This window comes from Sardina pilchardus, chromosome 24 (genome assembly GCF_963854185.1).
Source record: "Sardina pilchardus chromosome 24, fSarPil1.1, whole genome shotgun sequence".
Classification (NCBI taxonomy): Eukaryota; Metazoa; Chordata; class Actinopteri; order Clupeiformes; family Clupeidae; genus Sardina; species Sardina pilchardus.
Genome location: NC_085017.1, coordinates 11443368 through 11463535, shown reverse-complemented (window position 1 = coordinate 11463535; position 20168 = coordinate 11443368). Strand labels below are relative to the sequence as shown.

Sequence of the window (20168 nt, the reverse complement as noted above, 5' to 3'; positions counted from 1 at the left end):
AGACTTTCTACATGATCAATTGAAGAAAATAAACCAAATTAATGTTCTCCCTTTTGTCTGTGTGCTTTATTATCCTAGCCTTCTTTGAACTTTGAAACAATACGTGCATGGCATCTTGCTTGTATTCATTTAAGGCCAGAAGGATCAGCAATAAATGTTCTCTATACATTTCTCTTCCATCACTAACAAACGTGGTTATTCTTTGTGATCTAGGGTAACTTTGAGCTCAATCCCAATCAGATCACACCTCACTCTTCTGAGGCACCGCACTAACTATCTGGGGTTGTTTTAGGGCTCAGTCCAAGCCAGTGAGTCCTATCATGTGCACCCAGAGCAACATGCTGTAAAGCCTTATTTATACGGTTACAGTTATGTTACTTAGACGCCTTTGCTCAAAGCAACATACAAACAAAAACAATACAATAATTAATTTAGCAATGAACAAATTCACAGATCATTTATATCGTACACCCAGACAGTGATTGTCTGTCGCACGATCCAAAAATCCCTATTCACACCCTCTAAACATGATGACTAGTCTGGCTATCACCATAAGATCAATCTTTTAAGATTGAACATTAGTATGGAGAGTCCGCGCTTTATTTCTACTGCACAAGAGGCGTGATCAATGGGCATTTTTGAGATGACTCTGTATGATTTGATAGTCTTTCAACCAATCAGACCAACGATCGGTGCTTCTTTTGAATAAGTTAGTTTGTGATTGGACCCAAAGGTTGTGGACAGGAAGGAGGAAAGATAGATGTGCATGTTTCCAGCCTGCGATGCCGGGCAAAATCCAAATTCGCCAGCAGGTCAGGCAGGGTTCACCCAGCCTAAATCATTACACCACTGACCAAGAAAACCTGGTCTACAGAAAAGGTACCTATGAAAGACAGCTGAAGATGCACTGTCATGAGATGTAAGCAGCCCTTGTAAGCAACCATTTCCAAACAACTTAGGATTTTTATTCAGTCATTCTAAAACGATTGGGATAAGTGTTGCTTTTTTCAGGCTGCGTTTTCGTTCGTAATCCCTTGTTTAGAACTGTTGCTGTTGGCAATGAGACCACGGTGAAGTTAGTTTTCACTTTGCCTATGAATTCAAATAATAGGCGAGTGCAGAATGCATGTAGTAAGTCTACTAGTGAAATTATGCAAGCAGATACCTTCAGATGCTTTGATTGTCAAAATACCAACAGACTGTTTGATGTTGCGCTGCTGGCTCTTAAAGAGAATGACGGATGTCATTCTCATAGGTTGAAAGGCTGTTACGCCTAAGAACAAGAACATAAGAACAACCCTTTTGCGCCCAGCTCACATGACCAGGATTATTTATTTATTTATTTATTTATTTTTCAAAGCAAACACTGAATGCTAGATGACTGTGAGAAGCAATTAGCAGCATTTGATTAAAACTTTGTATTAACTTTGGCTGATTATGAATTATTGGATGCTTCCACCGTTGTGGCCTTGAGCAAGGCACTTAACCCCAAGTTGCTCCGGGGACAATGTAATCCCTTGTAATACAGTTGACATATGTCAATTTGGACAAAAAGTGTCTGCTAATAGTGCTAAATGTAATGCAGTGTAATGCAATGCAATAATATACAGTAGGCCTGTACTGAAAGTAATAAAATGTAACATTTCATACAGCAACCTTTATGAATAAATGTTTGAGACTTTGTTTTAAAAAACAGATGCTTTATTCATTTTTGTAATAAAATAGCAAAATAAATACACAAATGAATTACATTCATGCTGACAAACTTCAGTGTTCTCTTATAAACCATTAAAGCTATGGAAGCTGCACAGACTCAACAGGCATACTAGCACCATTTCAGTAGTTTCACTACTCATCCGTTTCAGCAGTGTCGTTCTCAGTTAACAGCAGTCTGTCTTTTATAAAGTGCAGAAGATAATGAGGCACAGGTCCGATCGATGGGTCGAGCTTTGACCAGCTCTCTCCGCCCCCTTTCTTTAGGGGCAGGTGTTGGCCAGCAGCCTTTGGCAGTGAACTGTTCATCTGTTGAGATCCATCAATTTCTCAGCTCTAGAACATCACGTAGTGCAAGACGTCACCGTATCAGACGTCACTGGGTGTGTGTGTGTGCTGCAAATGTGTGTGGGAACAGCCAAAAGACTTGAGCAGGATTTTGCGGATGTGCGTGTTGCGGTAGGCGTAGATGAGAGGGTTGATCAGCAGGTGTGTTGCTACAGGTACCAGTGTTGCATAGGTGTAGTGACCTGGCGCCGAGCCATCGCCTAGGAGACCGTAGAGGGTAAAGGGCAACCAGCAGCTGGCGAAGGTGGCAAAGCTGAGCGCCAGGGTGTGTGTGCGGCAGCGCTTGGGCGTGTGTGCTTGAGGGAGAGTGTGGCGCTGCAGGGCGATCATCCGGGCATGGCGACGCACCACCTGGCAGATGTGCGCGTTCAGCTGCAGCATCACCACCAGGATCAGGAGGAAGCCGCCGCAGAGGACGCTCAGGTGGATCCGCGTCAGGGGACGCACCACGCTGCACGCGGTGAAGTGCGTGGGCGGGAGGGAGTCCAGGGCGCAGCTCACGCCCAGCAGCGGCAGAGCCCCTTGCAGTGCTGCCAGCAGCCACGCGAGGGCGAGGGCGGCACGCGTGTGTGTGCGGTGTGTGTGCGAGCCGTACGTCAGCGCGCAGCGTAGCGACAGGAAACGGTCCAGGGTGATGCCCAGCTGAGAGCAAACACTCGCACTGAGGGCGCCCACACAGACACACACGCTGGCTAGTGAGAGCACTTCCGAATACACAGTTATGCGCGACAGGAAGCGAAGAACGAGACCCACCCCGACCAGAGAGTCTGCCCACGCAAGTGAGCCGATGAGGAGAAACATGGGTGCCCGCAGCAGCTGGGAGGAGAAAATGGTCGCCACAACAATTCCATTTTCACAGCAGATCAGGATGCCAGACACACACTCAGCGTAGTCCCACAGGGTCACAGGAGCGTAAACCTCAGAGTCTGAATTCAAGGACGGAGGGTATTGCTGCAACCATGCCAGGCCTGAGTCATTCATGTCCATTTCTGTCAGAGAAAGATGCAGAATGATTAATATTTGAGCTCATCACTTATAGCAGGTGTTTCATGACTGATGTTGCTTGATAAAGTGCTTATTAATTTTTAATACAAGTGTTCCTGTCATCCTTTTAGTATGCAAGCACATAGGCTAATAGTCTACCTGTTAAAAACTATCCCTGAAACATTGAAAGCCTTCTGCACTGATGGGAGGGGGTAGAGCAGACATGTTACACAACACCCATCACATTCGCCTACATGCCTGCCAACGCTCTTTCGTGACTATATTATGGCACTAGACATCATCAGGTGGTGGTAATGCAGCATGTGCGTAAGAATTCCTGAGTTTACCATAAAAAGGGGGAATTAAAGCGCAAATACCCTAGGCAAGCCTACTACCTCCGTCACTGACAATGTTGTATACGTGAACGGTCAGCTTACTACAATGCGTGGCAATGTAGGCAACGTCCCCTGCTTGAAACAACTGCATGAGGCAAAATGGTCTGAATAGGCTATCTACAAAGACTTGATCATTCACACAATGAATGCATACAATGAACATACAATGAACGTGAAATAAACACTTACTGCAAGCTTCTCGGGGAACAGTCTGTCCTAAAGAAAACGTATGGAAGGTGCAAGAGGAGATTTCTTCTCAGCAGATATTTGGCATACACCGGGCTATCTACCAAGGATTATTTTTGGAAAATACTTGGGTTTTGTATCATCGTTTTTGTCCCCACGATAAGGTCCTGGCACGTCGGCTTTCAATGCTTTCGCCAGAATGTGTCTGGCTTCAAGTAAGGTGGGCGATCGAAAAGACCCGATTCCATCAGACCTTCAACCAATCAGAAGCCTTTCTCTGACTGAATGGTATTGTGTCATTTCATTCATAAAATCCGCATCTTCAAAGCTCCTCCCATTGCAGTGATGTGAGCAGTGTGGGCCTATTTCGGTAAGCAACTTAAATGAAACACATGCGGTCTTTCCCGCTTCCCTCGCGCTAAATCTGAGTCACCGCTCTCCTTGGTGCTGAAGTTGACGGTCATTCAGACGTAGCCTACGCTACGTTGCTGAGAGAAATTAGCCTTATTCCAAAACATTACATTCATGTATGCTCTTTAATGGGAGAGGGGGAAATATATATCTTTATAGTAGCCTATACTTCACACTCTGTTATCTATCAAGAAAATATATGACCTCAAGATAACAGATGAACTCTTTTTCATAGACAATCTGAATAAACTGTCAGTAGTCTACACTCCTGCAATAAGGTTATCGATGAGAACTGAATATGTAATATGGTCATGGTTGAATTCTGATGTTAGGCTGCAATCATATGCAGTATCTTTTTCAAATGCATCTCTATTTCATTGTCAAGGCTAACGGGCACTGACGGGCACTATGAAAAACTGAAATACGTCGCACAATTTTATCGATATATTTGCATTCCTAAGATCTACGCCCTCATCATGCCTGCACTGAAGGATTCCCGGTCTTCGAGGGATGCTCAGAAAGGTGGCTACGTGGGCTGTCCAGCAGTGGACGAGATCGTTAAGGCAAGCCGGATGGAATTCCTCCTGCCCAGACCATATAAGGAATGACGGTTCCGATGAGCCTGTTTTCCCCGCAGTCTACATGACAACAGGCTGTGGTCTCTTTCGACGTGATGGAGAGAGAGTTGACGCGGAGCGATTAGGCTAATCAAACATCGTTACGTAGGCTTCACAAGAGCAGGTTGAGATTATGTGTGTCAGCAGCTGTTTTTGAAAGAATAGTGTAGCGTCTACCTTTGTCGTGTCCCTACCTTGCACGTTTCTTAGCCTACATTGCGTTTTACTCCCACGCTCCTCGGTGATGTAACGACAGCTCGAGTGTTAAAATGCTAGGGATGGCCGGTTATAATGGGAAATAATTAGGTGAAGGACTTTACAAATGAAGCAGAGAATGTAGCATAACACCATACAGATATGTTTGTTTTGTTTGTTAATTGAATCATCTTTGCTGAAATTACTGAGCATCACATTTCAGGGGGCTAGGCTGTCTGTTCTCCAGACACACAGCCTTTGTCTGAAAGCAGTGGTGTAGTCTAGTTAGCTAGTGTGGATATGCTGTAATGTAGTTTATTTAGTTGTAGAGGGCAAATGTTAATAATTTAATTTCTTTTAGGTCTATGGTTAATACCTTGCTTATTTAAGTGGGTATATGAGATGGTGATGCTTTTTAAGTGGGTATACTGTGTGGTCCCATGTATCAGACTGTCTGAAAGACACAGCAGTGTAACTTGTAAGACTGTCATATTTATGCCGAGTTTGGACTAATAGATTATTGATAATGGATTCATTGAGTATGTATTTATGTTTTGAATATTTGGCTGGGCAAGCAGATACAGCTAAGAGGGCACAGTGGTGTGGGTTTTCAGAGTTTTGTCAGCAGATGGGGGTTGGGGAGTGGGTTGCCAGGTAACATGCTGTGGTTACATTACCTGCTCAACAGTGTCACTGTGACGCTGAACTCACACAGATGCACCCTCCACACACACACACACACACACGCACACGCGCGCGCACACACACACACACACACACACACACACACACTCACACACACACACACACACGCACGCACGCACACACACACACACACACCACAAAACACACAGTACTGTCCTCTCACATCATCGAACAAGGAGTGAGGACCAGGAGAGTGAGTCTCAACTGTGGAATGTCTAAACTAGTGCCTGCTGCTCTTCTGAGCGATTAGAGTATATTTACGTATTCACTGGACTACAGCACAAGCAGTTAAGGCTTGCGTTTATGTTTAGAGTACTTGGGCGTGACAGTTGGTAAGTCTGCGTTAGGATGAGGGGTTTATTGCTGGTGTTGCTTGGGACACTGCTGACATTGGAGGTGATCCAGATGATCACTGCCCAAACTGCAGGTAAGAAACAGCGCAGAAAATTATATGCTGTGCCGACAATGACTAAATGAAGATTTCAAAATTTGAAATGCAAATGTATGCTTTTTTTTTTCATCTGGAGTAAAATGCTTTTGTGTAGACTATTACTTTCCAGATATTCATTTGTGACAGATAGAGAGTATGTTGTCAAGAAGGAAGTTGTGATGGCATTTGTGTCTGGCAAAGAAGGGCTTGAGCTTTGAGTTGCTAGTTAAAGTTAATCTTGTGCATGACGACGCAAAATATCTGACACTAAGAGGACGGACAGAAAAAACATGGGCCCTTGTGACAGATTCTAATAAACAGTATTAGTATTTGTCTTGCTACTTATGTTTTGCAGCAGATGATGGGGCTAGTGGAGATTGCAAGCAGATGGATTCTTGTGATCAGTGTGTGAGCCTTTCCCTCAACGACACACGATGCGTCTGGAGGATCTGTGACAATGGTGAGGTAGACACACACATATACACAACAAATACAGCAGTCAGACAGACTGTACACACTTGTTGTCTAGACACAGTTTAGGCTATATGTGAGCATTGCATAAACAGCCAGAAATTCAGAAACTGATATCACATCAAATACACACAAATGAACACCACACACACACACACACACACACACACACACACACACACACACACACACACGCTCACATACACTTCCTCAGTGATGCATAGCTTTGACAGTAATACGAGCCTCTAAACTCTAGAACCATCAGGTCAGTAAATTATTCAAGGCCTTCCATGCAAACACACAAAGTCACAGACACACCTTCCAGTCTTCCATACTCTCTACTTTTCCTTTACACACACACACACACGCGCGGGCGCACGCACGAATGCACACACACACGCACGGCACACATGCACGCACTGCACACACGCACACACACACACACACACACACACACACACACACACACACACACACACACACACACACACACACACACACACAATACTCTTCACACAGACATGGTCTGTCTTCCATGACAAACTACCATGTCTGCTCACATGAACACACTTCTTGAACTCAGTCACACGCATAATTAAATATTCAGTGCCATGATCCCCGCTAGATCCATGCCATGGTGCTCACCTGAGCTGTGTGTGTGTGTGTGCGCGTGCACATTACTTGTCTGTCTGCAACTCTCTGAGTAAAAATGCAACCACCAAAAGATTGATTTAAACATATTCTCCTCAGGCTTTCATTTAAAATTCTATTTGATTTGGTCCTTACCCAATCTCTTCTTCCATTTGCCTGTTGGCTTCCCACCCCAACACTATTCTCTGTTCCTCCTCAGAAAACAACACTGGGTGTGTATCTGATACTGAAGACTTTCAGGACTGCAACAGGTTAAACGAAACAGACATGTGTTCAGGTAAGCTTTGACTGCACAGAATAGGCTGGAATTTACACAAATTCACAAATTAGATCAAGCAAAAGTCTTTTAAAGTGCATATCATTTTGGTAATCTCACAACCTCAGCCCATCAGGCAAAATTGTGCGGACCCTCAGCAATCTCTGGTGGCCCCTATTATATGAATAAATGCAAACACAGCAAGTCTCTGTGTTTGCATTTACAGTATACAATATGTTTGCCATTTCTCCCTGCCATGACCCCTTTCTCCCTTATGTTTTTACTTGGCTATGTTTCTCCAGGCACTGATATTGATATTGATATTGATATTGACATAGGTGAGTGCATTTTGGCGAGTGTAATTTTTAAGCATGCGTATATAAAACAAAATCTTTTTTTTCTTCTTGCCATTCCTGCCTTTGTGATCTCTCTTTGTCATCCACAGACACCAAACCAGCTCCCGCTCCAGAGTTCTCCCAGGCTTCATTTGATCTGTCCAGCTTCATTGGGGGGATTATTCTTGTACTGGTGCTTCAAGCAGGAGGCTTCTTTGCTATGCGGTTCCTGAAGACAAAGGACAGCACCTATGAAACCATGTAAGTTTTAATAGTGTTTTAATGTAACTGTTATTATACTATTTTTTATATATATATATATATATATATATATATATATATTATTATTATTATTATTATTAAGTAATTATTGTAATATTTGTTTGGGTAAAACGAGGTGATATGTCTTTAATTCCTCTCATTTTATCCCACAGAGATCAGCCCCAGTAGTGGAACATCTTAAAAGCATAAAGAAGTGATGGGTGATATCTGCCATCTTGATAATATTTCATTGTTAATTTTATTTCTTAGTTAATTGTATGTCACACTGAATACCTATAGTTTCTGCCACTATCTATGTCTGAGTGCAAAACAATGAATAACTATCTTTTCATTGTAAAGGCGATTTTATTTTGTGTTACTCTGTTGAACTGTGTGGTTATTTTTAAAGATGATGTATGTACTGTAGCTTCCTCTGTTTCTTTTTTTTCATGTTTAGAGGACAATTATTCATTTAGATCTTGATACAATAATCTGCAGCTTTGCTCTGTACTTGTCAGTCTAATGGTTTTAGATCTCTCCAGATGTGTGTTAACCTATGATGGTTTACTTCACCAATACAAATAAAAAATATTATTATTATTATATTATACTTTCAATTATTGATTGCTTGTTGCTAACAGCACTGTCATGAATTTCCAAAGTTGTTTAGATGTTTTGGACCAGATGTTTACGGCTTCTCTCTGGTCAAGCCTTCTAAACAAAAGGTCTGTTTATTTTACTAATTATGGCACTGTGCAGACTGTCCCTGAATGCTCTAGTCATTACAGTGCAGTGTTTCCACTATATTTTCTAAGAAGGTTGAACTTCCTTTGTCAAACTTTGCACAGTTAATCACTACAAAGGCTAGAAATGGCATGTTACAGTATGAGTAGGTCCTCAAAATCTTACTGTTAATCACTACAAAAAGCTAGATTGGAGTCAATGGTCAAGGTCACATGGGGTCTAACAAGTAGGCTACAGTGTTTGAGCCACATCTCCCAAGGGGTTGAAGGATCTTAAAAGAGGAAAATATAGAGCTAGGAGTTATTGTTGTATCTGTTAATATTAGTGCTAGAGGAAGGGAGTGCCTATACATTAAGTACAAGTTAAAGTATGGAACAATTACTCACTACATCATCAAGGTTGTGAGCTTTAAAGGTCAAGGTCACATACAGTAAGTTCCTACATATCATACAATGTTTATGATATCTCTCAAATGGCTTAACAGATCCTCAAGAATCTTTCCCAGTTTATCACTAAATAATGCTTTAGGGACTAGTTTACTACTCAAGGTCAAGATCACTTGAGATCATTAGTCATTAAGGACGTTTTCGACTTTTTGGTCCGCGGCAGGTAAGAAATTGTTACAATGTTGAATACAGACTTTGGTCCTGTTCAATTTCACATGCACTGTTTCTAGACGGACAAAACTGTGTCGTAATTGAGCACACTGCTCCATCAGGTCACTTTTTTGGCCTTTCGAGGCCAGTCAGTTTAGAGGGGAGATCTCGGCTCTGATCTGCTATTGCGTGGTTTGCATTTATTACTTTTTGGCAAAAAAATGGGAGTTGCGTTGCCATACTCATCTGACCATACATCTATGAAACACTGCCTCTATGAAACATCTACCTCCTCACACAGACATGTTTGTCCACTGTTCATGTTAGGACTAATCTTGTGTGCCGTTTATTTATTTATTTAAATTTACCATGCTATTTTTCACATAGATCTCTGTCTCAATGAATCAGTGCTTCCTAGCTCCAGTTGCTGCAGCCAACAGTTAGAGAGGCCAGGCCTCTAGTGTTAGACTCTGGGGCCATGATTTTAAAGATGCTGAGCTCTCCTTTTAACTCTCATAATTAATATCAACAAGACTGTTGGATCTATTTGTTTCGGGTTACTTGCTCACTATCGGGACCACACTGCTAGACCTCTTTTTGTTTGGAGGTCCAGTAACGATTCATTTGGTGTGCGGAGTCCGACCTGAGTCAAACGCACTACAGTTCAATTAAAATGCACCAAAGGCTGTTAGCGTAAAAATGCCTGTAGTATTTGCATGATATCGGCCCAGCCAGCTTGAAGTGGGTTTTTTTTTTTTTTTTATCACTATAAAGGTTACAAGGGCATGGGGTCTAAGGTCAAGGTCACATGAAGTGTCTATTTCTTCATTGAAGTCCGATGCAAGAACCACTGACATGACATGTCAATAAATAGACTAGAATCATATCTCTTAATGCTTACGTAGCCACTCTCAATTATGGTGGCATACAGTAGGCCTAATAATCTGTGACCTGTGGTAAGAGCTCAAGGTATACAGAGAGATAGAGAAAGAGAGATGGGGGGGGGGGTCATGTCATGACACTTTATTTTTCAAGGTATCTTCCTAAAATCTTTCTGGATCTTTTGACAGACTTTCCATTCTTTAAAATAGAGGTTGTTATTTTGGTAGGTGTTAAATGGGTCGAAGAAAAATCTGCAACAAGGACACTGCTGCACAGAGCACTCTGTTTCAGTCAAATAATATGTAGGCCTATTTCTGTCACTTGCTGGATAAGTCTCTGTGTTTGCTGTCACTGTTATAGTCAGTTAGTTTAAATCTCGTTTCATCAGGCTACATTACTTCATAGTTACCTGAGACAGTAAAAAAGGTTGTGTCCCCTTAATTTTTTCTATGAGCAGACCTCGCAGCAGAACAGTGATGTTCTTTTGCATTCTAGAATCCAAATTTCTCAGGTCGAGTCAGCTACGACCTCAAGTGAGCGTGACCTATCGTGAGAAGGAAGAAACAGGGCCAAGCAATTTTAGTCATTTTGCCTAGAAGGTGAATGTATTAGTGTGGCTACAACAAACGAAACCAAATTGATCTAATACTGAAACGTTACTGTTAAGGCATTTACAACTATGAGTTCATCGGCAGGTAAGTTATTGTCCAGTTGAAGTTGAAATGTTTTCCCTCCTAGTTAACCGTAAAACGTTAACTTAACGTTAGCTATCAAGCTAGCCAGGAAGACAACTTACAACCTGCTTTAAGCCAGCAGCAAACGTTAATTTATCACATTTGTTGAAATAGGTGGAATAGCTTTAGTATGTTCTTACTGAAGCCAAAATCAATTAACAGTAGCAGTGATCGCCAAGCAAGGCTAACGTTGTTAAAACAGCTTATATCAGTTATCTTTTACTGCCAATGGTTGTTACTGACCCAATTGAATTATGCAGTCATCTGACCATCTTTATCATGTACTCAGGCTTCTCCCTCGATGATATCTTGATGAAATTGTCATTGAAACAAGGTAAGTTAGTTGTGGTACTTAATCATGTTGTCATGAAATTTGAATGATGTTAGGAATTCAGAATCAGGTTGAATAAGGATCTTTGGTAAACCCTTGAGAGAAGACACTTCCTGGGAGGCTCAATTTCTCATAGTTATGACTTTTTCATGATTATGTTGTCTCTTAAATGAGGCATTTGCTACAATTTTCGCGGCCGATTGCGATTAACGATTGTAGCCCATTCAGATTCATTTCTACTAACCACTTTACAGCACACTAAAATATGTATTTTCTATCATTTCTTTGATATAACATTTTAACAAATAAATATAATAAACTTTCCAATGATGGAATGGCTGTATAACAAATGGAGGTGGAATTTCAATGTTGAAACAATGTCACACCACCATCAGCCCCCAAGCCAACTTGTCACAGTCACTTCTTAGATATCAACAAATCCAACCACTTGAGGTCAAGCATGTTAAGTGGGAAACTTAAACTTTGCATAATACACACAATAACAATATGTAGCTGTATTTATCACGGTACAGCACAGATTGCCTACACACAAACAGGTCATAGACGGCAGTGCATTCCTACACCATAAGAAAAAGAACCCTGTAACTCATTAGAAATTAATGAGTTAACAGAAAGAGTTCTGTTATGGGCAGTTATTCACGATGGAACTGAAATCCAAACTCCAACCAAAGTGGGAGTATCACAATGACAACGTAATTTTGATGCTGGCTTCCAATGTTCAGATTTATTTATTTATTTATTTAAGTTTACGCAAATCAGATGATCATTGAATTAATTTGCATATTTGCATAACATTAAAATATAGCTAACTTGTAATACTTTTTTACAGTAATAATGTAAATAATCAATTGGGTAAGTTTCATTGTGATATTTTTTTTAATTAGTGCACTATATTTCCGAAGTAGAAAAGGATCAGATGTGGATCAGAATCAAGCAGAAAGCCATGGATTTCTTGTGTAACTTCTGTTATTAATGTTAATATGAGAGAGGACGTATAGGCTAAAGTATGACCTAAGGCATATTTTTTGCTTTTATCAGAGATTGGAAAGGAGCCCAAAGTGGAAGATCTCGTTGTGAAATTGAGAAAACTACAGCAAGGTATTGTGAATATAGCATAAGTTAACTTTAAGGTTCCTGTTTCTGAATGACAGGTAAATCTTAACAAGTTTACCCTCAATTCTGCCCATTTACTTTGGGTAACAACCATAGAGTACTTTGGGTAACAGCCATAGGGTACCTTGGGTAACAGCCATAGAGTACTTTGAGTACTAGTCAGTATAAGCTTTGCTATGTCAGCCACATATGCTGTTATGGGAGGTGAGTGGGTACCAGGAGTGGAAATGAACTTCCTCTTCCACCTGCTAAAGTGACTGGTGGACTCTAAATTCTACTAGACACTCACTTTTTTTTTTATCAGCCATTATATCAAAGATTGTCTAGTTAAACCGTCTCTGACCATATTGTAGTCTAATCATATGTGTTGTGAGAAGTTGTCTGTGACATAACAGACAATTTTATTTTATTTCATTTCACGTTTTTAATTTGTGTGTTTTGTGCATAGCTAAAATAACTCTGGAAGAGGAACTGTGGGAGATGCAAAAAAACAAAGGAGAATTAGAACAAGAAGAAGAGGCCTGTGAGTAATGTGTGTGGGTGGATGAGAGTCTCTGTGTATTAATGGTGTACGGTCAAAATACACAAATTTGCTAACTTCAGAAAACTTGTGTTTCTAGTGTGCTCAGAGGCCTTTCAGCTTGATGTGATCCTTAAAGAGAAGGAAGGTATGCTTAATTCCTCTGGTTTTTGTCCAGTCAACCACCACACTTGACTACATAGTTGATGTCAAAGTACACATGCTCTTGCATTATCAACAGTAGATAGCCAAACACTTTGGCCCCTTCTCAACCTCTCCCCTCTCTCCTTGATCCTCGGTCCTCCGGCTCGTTCCCACTGATCTATAAAGAACACTGGATAGACTATCCCATTGTTGCCGCCCCATCATTCTTCATCTAGATCAGTGGGAACGAGCCGGAGGACTAAGGAGGCAAGGGAGGGAGAATAGATAAAATGACAAATGATAAGAGAACAATGACGATGTTGTGTGCTACACTAGCTGCCACGGTATTCCATGGTGCTGGGACAAGTGCATTGTATTTCATGCATTGTAGAGAAAGAATGGTAAATGAATTCCATGTGTTTACTTTTTTTTTTTTTTGGTTTGTTTCAAAGTTTAACTTGTAAGAAGTGTGTCACTTGCGCTCAAGCCTTGTTGGTGCTCACAGTCCAGGACCCCAGGATCAGAGAAGCTGGATAGGCCATTTTAAGAGATGACGAGCACTCAGATAACTTCTAAACTTATTTTGTTGTGGTGCACAATCGACTGACTTTTCGATGCACTGCGTCTTCCTCAAAGTCAAATGACTGTGCACCACAATAAAATATGTTTATAAGTTATCTGAATGCTCCGGTCATCTCTGGGTTTAGTCTCTTTGAAGTAGCAAATCTTGTTTCAAAGTTTGTTATGCTTAGCCAAGTAGTTGATACTGTATTATCTAGCTGTATGTTCAGTGATATGCAAATCTATGGCAAAATTAAATGTCGAAAGTGAAAGATTAGTGTGATTATATTGTTATTAATTATATATTAATAATGCTTATGAAAATAAACTGTATGAAATCACATGATGTATCATATTTTTCACCAACAGACAGGTTATTGTAATTATGTTGCATGTGATCTCAAGCCTCCAGTCATGGAGATAGGTGTCTTCCTCCGTTTACTTCTGTTTGTCTGTTAACCCAGAGGCACATAGAGTACTGCAGTTCAAATGTGAAGAACTGGACCAGGAGTCACAGAGGTGGGCACATAGGTCTTTTTGCCTGTGTGATAAGAGTAAAAGCTATATTTCAATGCCGTCAATTAAAGTTATATTTCAGAAGTGTGCCCACATGAGAACATGTTCTTCATGTGTTCTTCATAGAAAGCTGGAGCAGAACAAGCAGAAAGAGGAACTTGTGGAACAGTACCGATACCGGATACAAGAAGCCTCACTCAAACACCGCAAAACAAGGTAACAATAAACCAGCTCAAATAACACCAGCGCTTCATATGAGCATACTGGCTTGCTTGCAAGCATAGCAGCCAGGACATATGAAATTAATAATTTAGCTTTACTCTAAAATGAAGAGAAGAGTGATGAGAAGAGCCTCCAGGTAACCACAGTGACATTGCAAGTACAGCTGAACCAGTTACAGTAGATTTGGCAGTGGCATCAAAGGAAGTTGGAAAAGTATGAGAATTTAAGTGTAACAGATCTAATTTTGCAGACAGAACACTTCATGTGCTTCTACCAAATACATTAATTACAAATCTATATGACACATTTTTTACAACTCATTTTTTATCAATGAAAGTCATTCTGTATACATGATGGGTATCCTAAGGCTAAGCCAACAAATTTGTCAACATCCATTAATGAGAGGCTACTGTATGTGTTTACATATTGAGGGAAATGTTTTGTGAGGTGTATGTTCTTGTGTACTTGCACTGACTGAGGAGGTTACGTAAGAGTAAGGGTGGCGTTGAGGGAATTTGGCTGGAATTTGGCTAGTGGTTATGGCCAGGCCACTTTGTCTGTTTCCTATTTACAGAGCCAGGACTGTGTATGAACAACACAGTTTTTGTTCATTTTGCACTGTTTACTAAACGTTAGGATAATGGAGGAACTGTGGTGCAAGCCGCTGTGCCCATACCACATTCGTGTCTAAGCAGTGTTGGTCAAGTTACTTGGAAAAAGTAATTAGTTACTGATTACTGATTACTTGTCCAAGAAAGTAATCCCGTTACTTTACTGATTACTTTTCCCCAAAAGTAATTAGTTACTTTACAATTACTTTACTTAGTTACTTTTCAAAAACACACTAACTAGTCTACACAACCTGAGCAATACACCTTTCAGACTAATTTTATTCTTTCTGCATATTCCATCATATTGTAGCGCCGAGGCTATAGGCCCCTTGTTGGACTGCTCTGTTTGTTTCCCCTGTGTCTCCTGTTTTCCCGGTCTGTGCGCGTGTGTGTGTGTGTGTGTGTGTGTGTGTGTGTGTGTGTGTGTGTGTGTGTGCGCGTCTGTGTCTCCCTCTCCCTCCTGTGTCATAGAATGTGTCAATCAGTTCTGATGTGTTGTGATTGGGGGGAGGTGTCCAGGGGGGAATATTTAGGGGATCAGATAGGTTAGTTATTGATAGGGGAGGGATTAGAATAAGGGATTCTAAGACGTTTACTAAGTTTTATCAGATTTGAAGTAAATTACGTGCGAGTGAGTTGTGTTGAGTGATTGAGTGACTGAGTTAGCAAATTAGGTATTAGCAGTGAGCACTTTGTTGTTTTTGAGTGGACACCTCCTGCTGCCCGTACTAGCCTGTAATTTATTGAGAGAATAAATTACCGGAGCTTTTGGAACGACATTCAGCCTCCCTGTCTCCTAACTTCTCCGAGGCGCTACAATATAAAATAGAATCAAATGCAGTGTTGTGCATAAACGAGTTCTGTGAACTGCATGCAACACATTTGTAAATAAAGAACGTGAATTCGTTCAGATTATGTGAAATGAACAACGAGCGTCACTGCTGAGTTTCAATTAAACGTTGCTCAGTTAACCTGCATGTCACGCTCCAATCTTTCATCGATGCTGCGGATGTAACAGAATACATGCTGCATTGTTGCAACAATATTCGGAACGGGCGCGCTGTCGGTGGTAAAATAAAAACAGTAAGTCCTGTGACAGCGGCCGCATTCTGCGCCACCCCTCACTCAAACATACATAGATTCTGTAGCCTATAATTAACTGAAGAGTCGGACCTCCGTCTGGCAAACCTCATAGGCTATCGCAGGGGTTATGTCTGAAATTGACTACAGAGAACGCAGATGATACAGGCTCTATTATTTACGGACATTTTGCTCATTGTCTCGCAAAGACTCCGACGGTACAAACTTAATTATGTCCACCGAAAACAAGTTCTAACGTCAACGACCCCAATTTCGAATTTGAAAAGACATTTTAGTTGAAGCATCAGTCCAGAGTGAAAGCATAAGTCATCGAATGAAATGAAAGTAGAAAGAACAATAAAAGTGAAGTAAAGATAAGCAAAAGAAGTCCAAGTCCCGAACTATGGATAAAAGTTTAGGAAAACCCCAACTCACGTAGGCTATTAAATGCAGCATGGTCATGCTCTCTCCCGCACTCTGTTGTCTCGTCTGTTGTTTACATCTCTGGCAATGCGTTGGACATTATACTGATTGTCACCAGACAGTCTCACAAAGCAATTAAAATCGCAGTTTAGTAACGCAGTAACGCAGCCTAAAGTAACGGTAATCTAATTACTGATTTTGCCATTGTAATCCCTTACTTTACTCGTTACTTGAAAAGAGTAATTGGATTACAGTAACGCGTTACTTCTAACGCGTTACTGCCCATCACTGTGTCTAAGTGACCACAAAGGTTTTGTTGTGAGTTATGAGTGGGATGAAAGCTGTTACCAGTCAAACATTGGCAGCACAGCGGAATTAATGAAGAATATTTGTGCTTGTGCTACATTTCTCCATCAGGATGAAGTTTGAGAATCAACTGCAGCAGTTAATGGTTCAACACAAAAGTCTCTTCTCTATGTTTGTGAGTTGTCTTGAGTATGTTAAATATTATATTCAAAACAGATATGTGGGTGATAGGTGGGAGAAATAGTGATTTGATGTCTCTTCTATTAGACACCCCAGAGACTTCCAGCAGAGATCCTCACTGCAGAAAATGCTACAGCTCAGCTCCTTAAAGCTGGTGAGTTTTTTTGAGGATCATTTTGCCACAGTGATCACTCAATGTTCTTATACGCAGATCACGCATATACAGTCATTGACAAAAGTGTTGTCACCCCATGCTAAAGTTTACTAAAAGAGGAATATAAAATAATCTTTTGGAAATTGATTTTAATGGCTTATCAGGCATGCAAACTCCTCACCTTTCGGCGAAATTCGCCGTTTTGAATCAAAAATAGGTGACTTACATGGTTCGTGCAGATCCGATGAGAAAATATTTAGGGGGGGGGGGGGGGGTGTCAAGGTGAATTTAATTTACAACTAAGTTTAGAAATCATGTGCACTGCAGACGCTAACGCATCTTGAGGTGTTTCTAGAGCCGCATTTAAAACGTGTCTGATCAGCAAGGGATGCGTGAATGTAGCCCCTATGCGTTTAATAAACATTAGTGGAAGCAAAGACGCAACGCGAACAGAACGCGCACGCCAAGCCTCTGTTGTGAGCGCAGATAGATGCGTCTGAGATGTCAGGTGGAATATAGTGATTCTGGCGAGAAGAGATGCCGAGGGATTTCACAGGTGGGCTAGTTAAAACTTTCAACTTCTATTAGAAAAAGACGCTGAGATTAGTGTAGCAACGTAGCATAGGTTGTGTTCTTCTAATAATGAAAGTTAGCGAAATAAGACAAACACGTAGACATGACGAGTTCTTTTGATGAAGAATGCGTGCAGTTTGAACCACCTAGATCGGCAAAAGGTGAAGCAGACTTCATCAGTATATCAGGCTAATGTGACAGTTGAATTAAATGCTCATAAACTGGGCTAGCCTGTTTGATGCTCATTTGCATTGAGTTCAATGAGCATCAAACAGGCTAATAGGCTAACTGAACGAAACTGAACAAAACACCATGCCTATCTCTAGGTATGGTGAAGGGTGTGTGATGATGTGGGTCAATTTTAGTTCTAAAGACCAAGGGAACTTTATCAGGATGCATAGTATCCTGGATCCATGAAATAAGTAGCCTTTCAAAATAAAAAACTGCCTGCCCCTATGTTAACCCTATGTGTTAAATTCCCATAGGGTTACATAGGGGTGACAAGACTTTTGACCCCAGTATTTTGGGAAGAACATTTATTTATTTATGATACATTATTCATTCACATAGAAAATTGGTGTGTCCTTAAAGGTCGGATTTTTCCTCATTTTATTACATAAGCCATTAAAATCAATTTCCAAAAGATGATTTTATATTCCTCTTTTTAGTAAACTTTAGCATGGGGTGACAACACTTTTGTCAATGACTGTACAGTTGTCAAGAGCTTGCCAAACCAACAGGTGGCAATGTAACACTAAGTGAAAGCTATATTGGCCAATCAGAAGCCTGGTTTGAGTAAGGTTTAACCGAAGTAGATGATGTTGTGATACATTGATGTAACAAGGCACAAAGTCTGTTTTCCCTGTCTACACTTTGAAAGAGAGAATCCCGCACACTCTCCATTACGCATGCAAACATTTATTCATTATTCACAACATTTTGGTCATAGACCTTCTTCAGGTGAAATTCACCTATGACCACTTGACCGAAACGTTGTGAATACTGAATAAATGTTTGCATGCGTAATGGACAGTGTGCGGTATTCTCTGCGGTATAACTGGGTAACCTATTCCAACGCACCTGTCCCCACAAAAGAGGTGTGCAAAAGCGTTTGTAAACCCTGTCTACGCTTTAACAGATTTACTGATTTACTGTTTATTTATTAAAAAGTCTGTTTTCAAAAGTTTTTTAAAAACTACCTGGGTTTACTGAATGTTGGTTGCTCAGTTTGACAGCAAAAAGGATTGCTACGTTTTTGTCATTCTATGCTTTATGGGATCAGGCGGAATTTGATGCAGACAACAGAAGTTGTCTTGTCAGTTTGTGCTTTGACCATTTTCATGAATGTAATGTGTGTGTGCTTTTGTCTTCCTGTGCTCCTGTAGAGAAACACAGGATGGAGCAGTTGGCTCAACAGCAGGAGGAACTGAGTGACATCTGTAATGGAGCCCTGCCTAGAGATAATGAGTTGCTTACCACAGCGGTGTGAGTCTCCGAACACACACCAACACACCATCACAGTGTGCGATGCGTTTACTGACATATATTGATGACTCCTCCAGTGAATGTTGGAGATGAGCCACCATGATTATACACCCAGGGTCCCTGCAGTGTCCTTGCCATAGACATTTTTCACTGTTGTTCACTTAAGTTCACTTATGTACATTGTAATGTTGGTTATGTTTGATCATTTATTCTAAAAAAACAAAACTGTAATACAACAGTCATAATGAAATTACTTCTGTTGTGAGCTATCCTGATTTTTCCAAGGGGGTAACAGGCATTGCAGTCGGTAATTGTTTCTGTATGTTGCTGACTCAGAAGGCTGCTTCAGATAAAGTGAAACCTAATGCTGCTCCTTTCCCTCAGCGAATGCTGAAAGAAAGCTGCTGTCTGCCAGGGTGCAAATTGTAGGTGTCCATGTGCTTTGGTTCATGCTACCAATTATACTTCGCCCAGGACAAATGCATGTATCCAACTAGCAATTGAATCAGGTGTGATAGGATTTTGGCTAGAATTTCTCAGTGGAGAAGTCGCAATTTCATTATAACTCAATGACATCATTGTTTGATGTATAAAAAGTTTTTTTTTTTTTTCTCTCTAACGTTTTCCTTTAGTCACAGCTAAGGTCGCCGTATAAGGTATTCGGTTGTTCATAATACATCCTGGGAGAGTTCACATGGAAATGGAGACAGGCGTGGTTAGGAGGCCAGGTCTCACTGCACTTCTTGGGGTGGTAGTAGCAAAAAGGTTCAGCTGAGACAGAACTTAAAAAGTCAGTTTCCAGTGTTGCCTCTGTATGCTGTCATCGTTGTAGGTTTGTTTTGAGAAGTCTGCTTCACATTACAGTGAATGTGGTGCATGTGCTGTATAGTATACATGGCGAATAACGCAGGGAAATTCTGTATATATAATGTCTCTCCTAACTAATAATTAGAGACCAGTCTTGTATGTAGGGCGCATTATTCCAAGGACACACACAAAAACTATAACACAAAA

The 20168-nt window shown here is 40.9% G+C and overlaps 3 protein-coding genes across 3 annotated transcripts; 2 read left to right on the top strand and 1 right to left on the bottom strand.

Moving 5' to 3' along the window:
• Positions 1 to 1781: 1781 nt before the first annotated feature.
• Positions 1782 to 3799, bottom strand: gpr3 (G protein-coupled receptor 3). The gene is made up of 2 exons (XM_062529488.1): positions 3630 to 3799; positions 1782 to 3050 (listed from the first exon to the last, which is right to left on the bottom strand). The coding sequence occupies exon 2, from the start codon at positions 3046 to 3048 to the stop codon at positions 2083 to 2085; it is 966 nt and encodes a 321-aa protein (XP_062385472.1). The 5' UTR covers positions 3049 to 3050; positions 3630 to 3799; the 3' UTR covers positions 1782 to 2082.
• Positions 3800 to 5922: 2123 nt separating this feature from the next.
• Positions 5923 to 8280, top strand: cd164l2 (CD164 sialomucin-like 2). The gene is made up of 6 exons (XM_062529490.1): positions 5923 to 5981; positions 6340 to 6444; positions 7306 to 7383; positions 7665 to 7700; positions 7808 to 7958; positions 8132 to 8280. Exons 1-6 carry the CDS (start codon positions 5960 to 5962, stop codon positions 8145 to 8147), a joined length of 408 nt encoding a protein of 135 aa, XP_062385474.1. The 5' UTR covers positions 5923 to 5959; the 3' UTR covers positions 8148 to 8280.
• A 2454-nt stretch (positions 8281 to 10734) lies between these two features.
• si:ch211-199g17.9 (uncharacterized protein LOC108180085 homolog) lies at positions 10735 to 19407 on the top strand. Its single transcript, XM_062529489.1, has 10 exons — positions 10735 to 10875; positions 11204 to 11248; positions 12305 to 12364; positions 12828 to 12902; positions 13000 to 13047; positions 14069 to 14123; positions 14247 to 14336; positions 16874 to 16937; positions 17030 to 17096; positions 19055 to 19407. Exons 1-10 carry the CDS (start codon positions 10860 to 10862, stop codon positions 19156 to 19158), a joined length of 624 nt encoding a protein of 207 aa, XP_062385473.1. The 5' UTR covers positions 10735 to 10859; the 3' UTR covers positions 19159 to 19407.
• The last annotated feature ends 761 nt before the right edge of the window (positions 19408 to 20168 follow it).

Excerpts from the sequence above, each read along its gene's own strand:
- gpr3 (XM_062529488.1), bottom strand. The coding sequence starts at position 3,048 with ATGGACATGAATGACTCAGGCCTGGCATGGTTGCAGCAATACCCTCCG.
- cd164l2 (XM_062529490.1), top strand. The coding sequence starts at position 5,960 with ATGATCACTGCCCAAACTGCAG. Across the intron at positions 5,982-6,339 it reads GATCACTGCCCAAACTGCAG|CAGATGATGGGGCTAGTGGA; the intron begins GTAAGAAACAGC and ends TATGTTTTGCAG. Across the intron at positions 7,701-7,807 it reads TGATATTGATATTGACATAG|ACACCAAACCAGCTCCCGCT; the intron begins GTGAGTGCATTT and ends TGTCATCCACAG.
- si:ch211-199g17.9 (XM_062529489.1), top strand. Across the intron at positions 13,048-14,068 it reads GATCCTTAAAGAGAAGGAAG|AGGCACATAGAGTACTGCAG; the intron begins GTATGCTTAATT and ends CTGTTAACCCAG. Across the intron at positions 17,097-19,054 it reads AGCTCAGCTCCTTAAAGCTG|AGAAACACAGGATGGAGCAG; the intron begins GTGAGTTTTTTT and ends GTGCTCCTGTAG.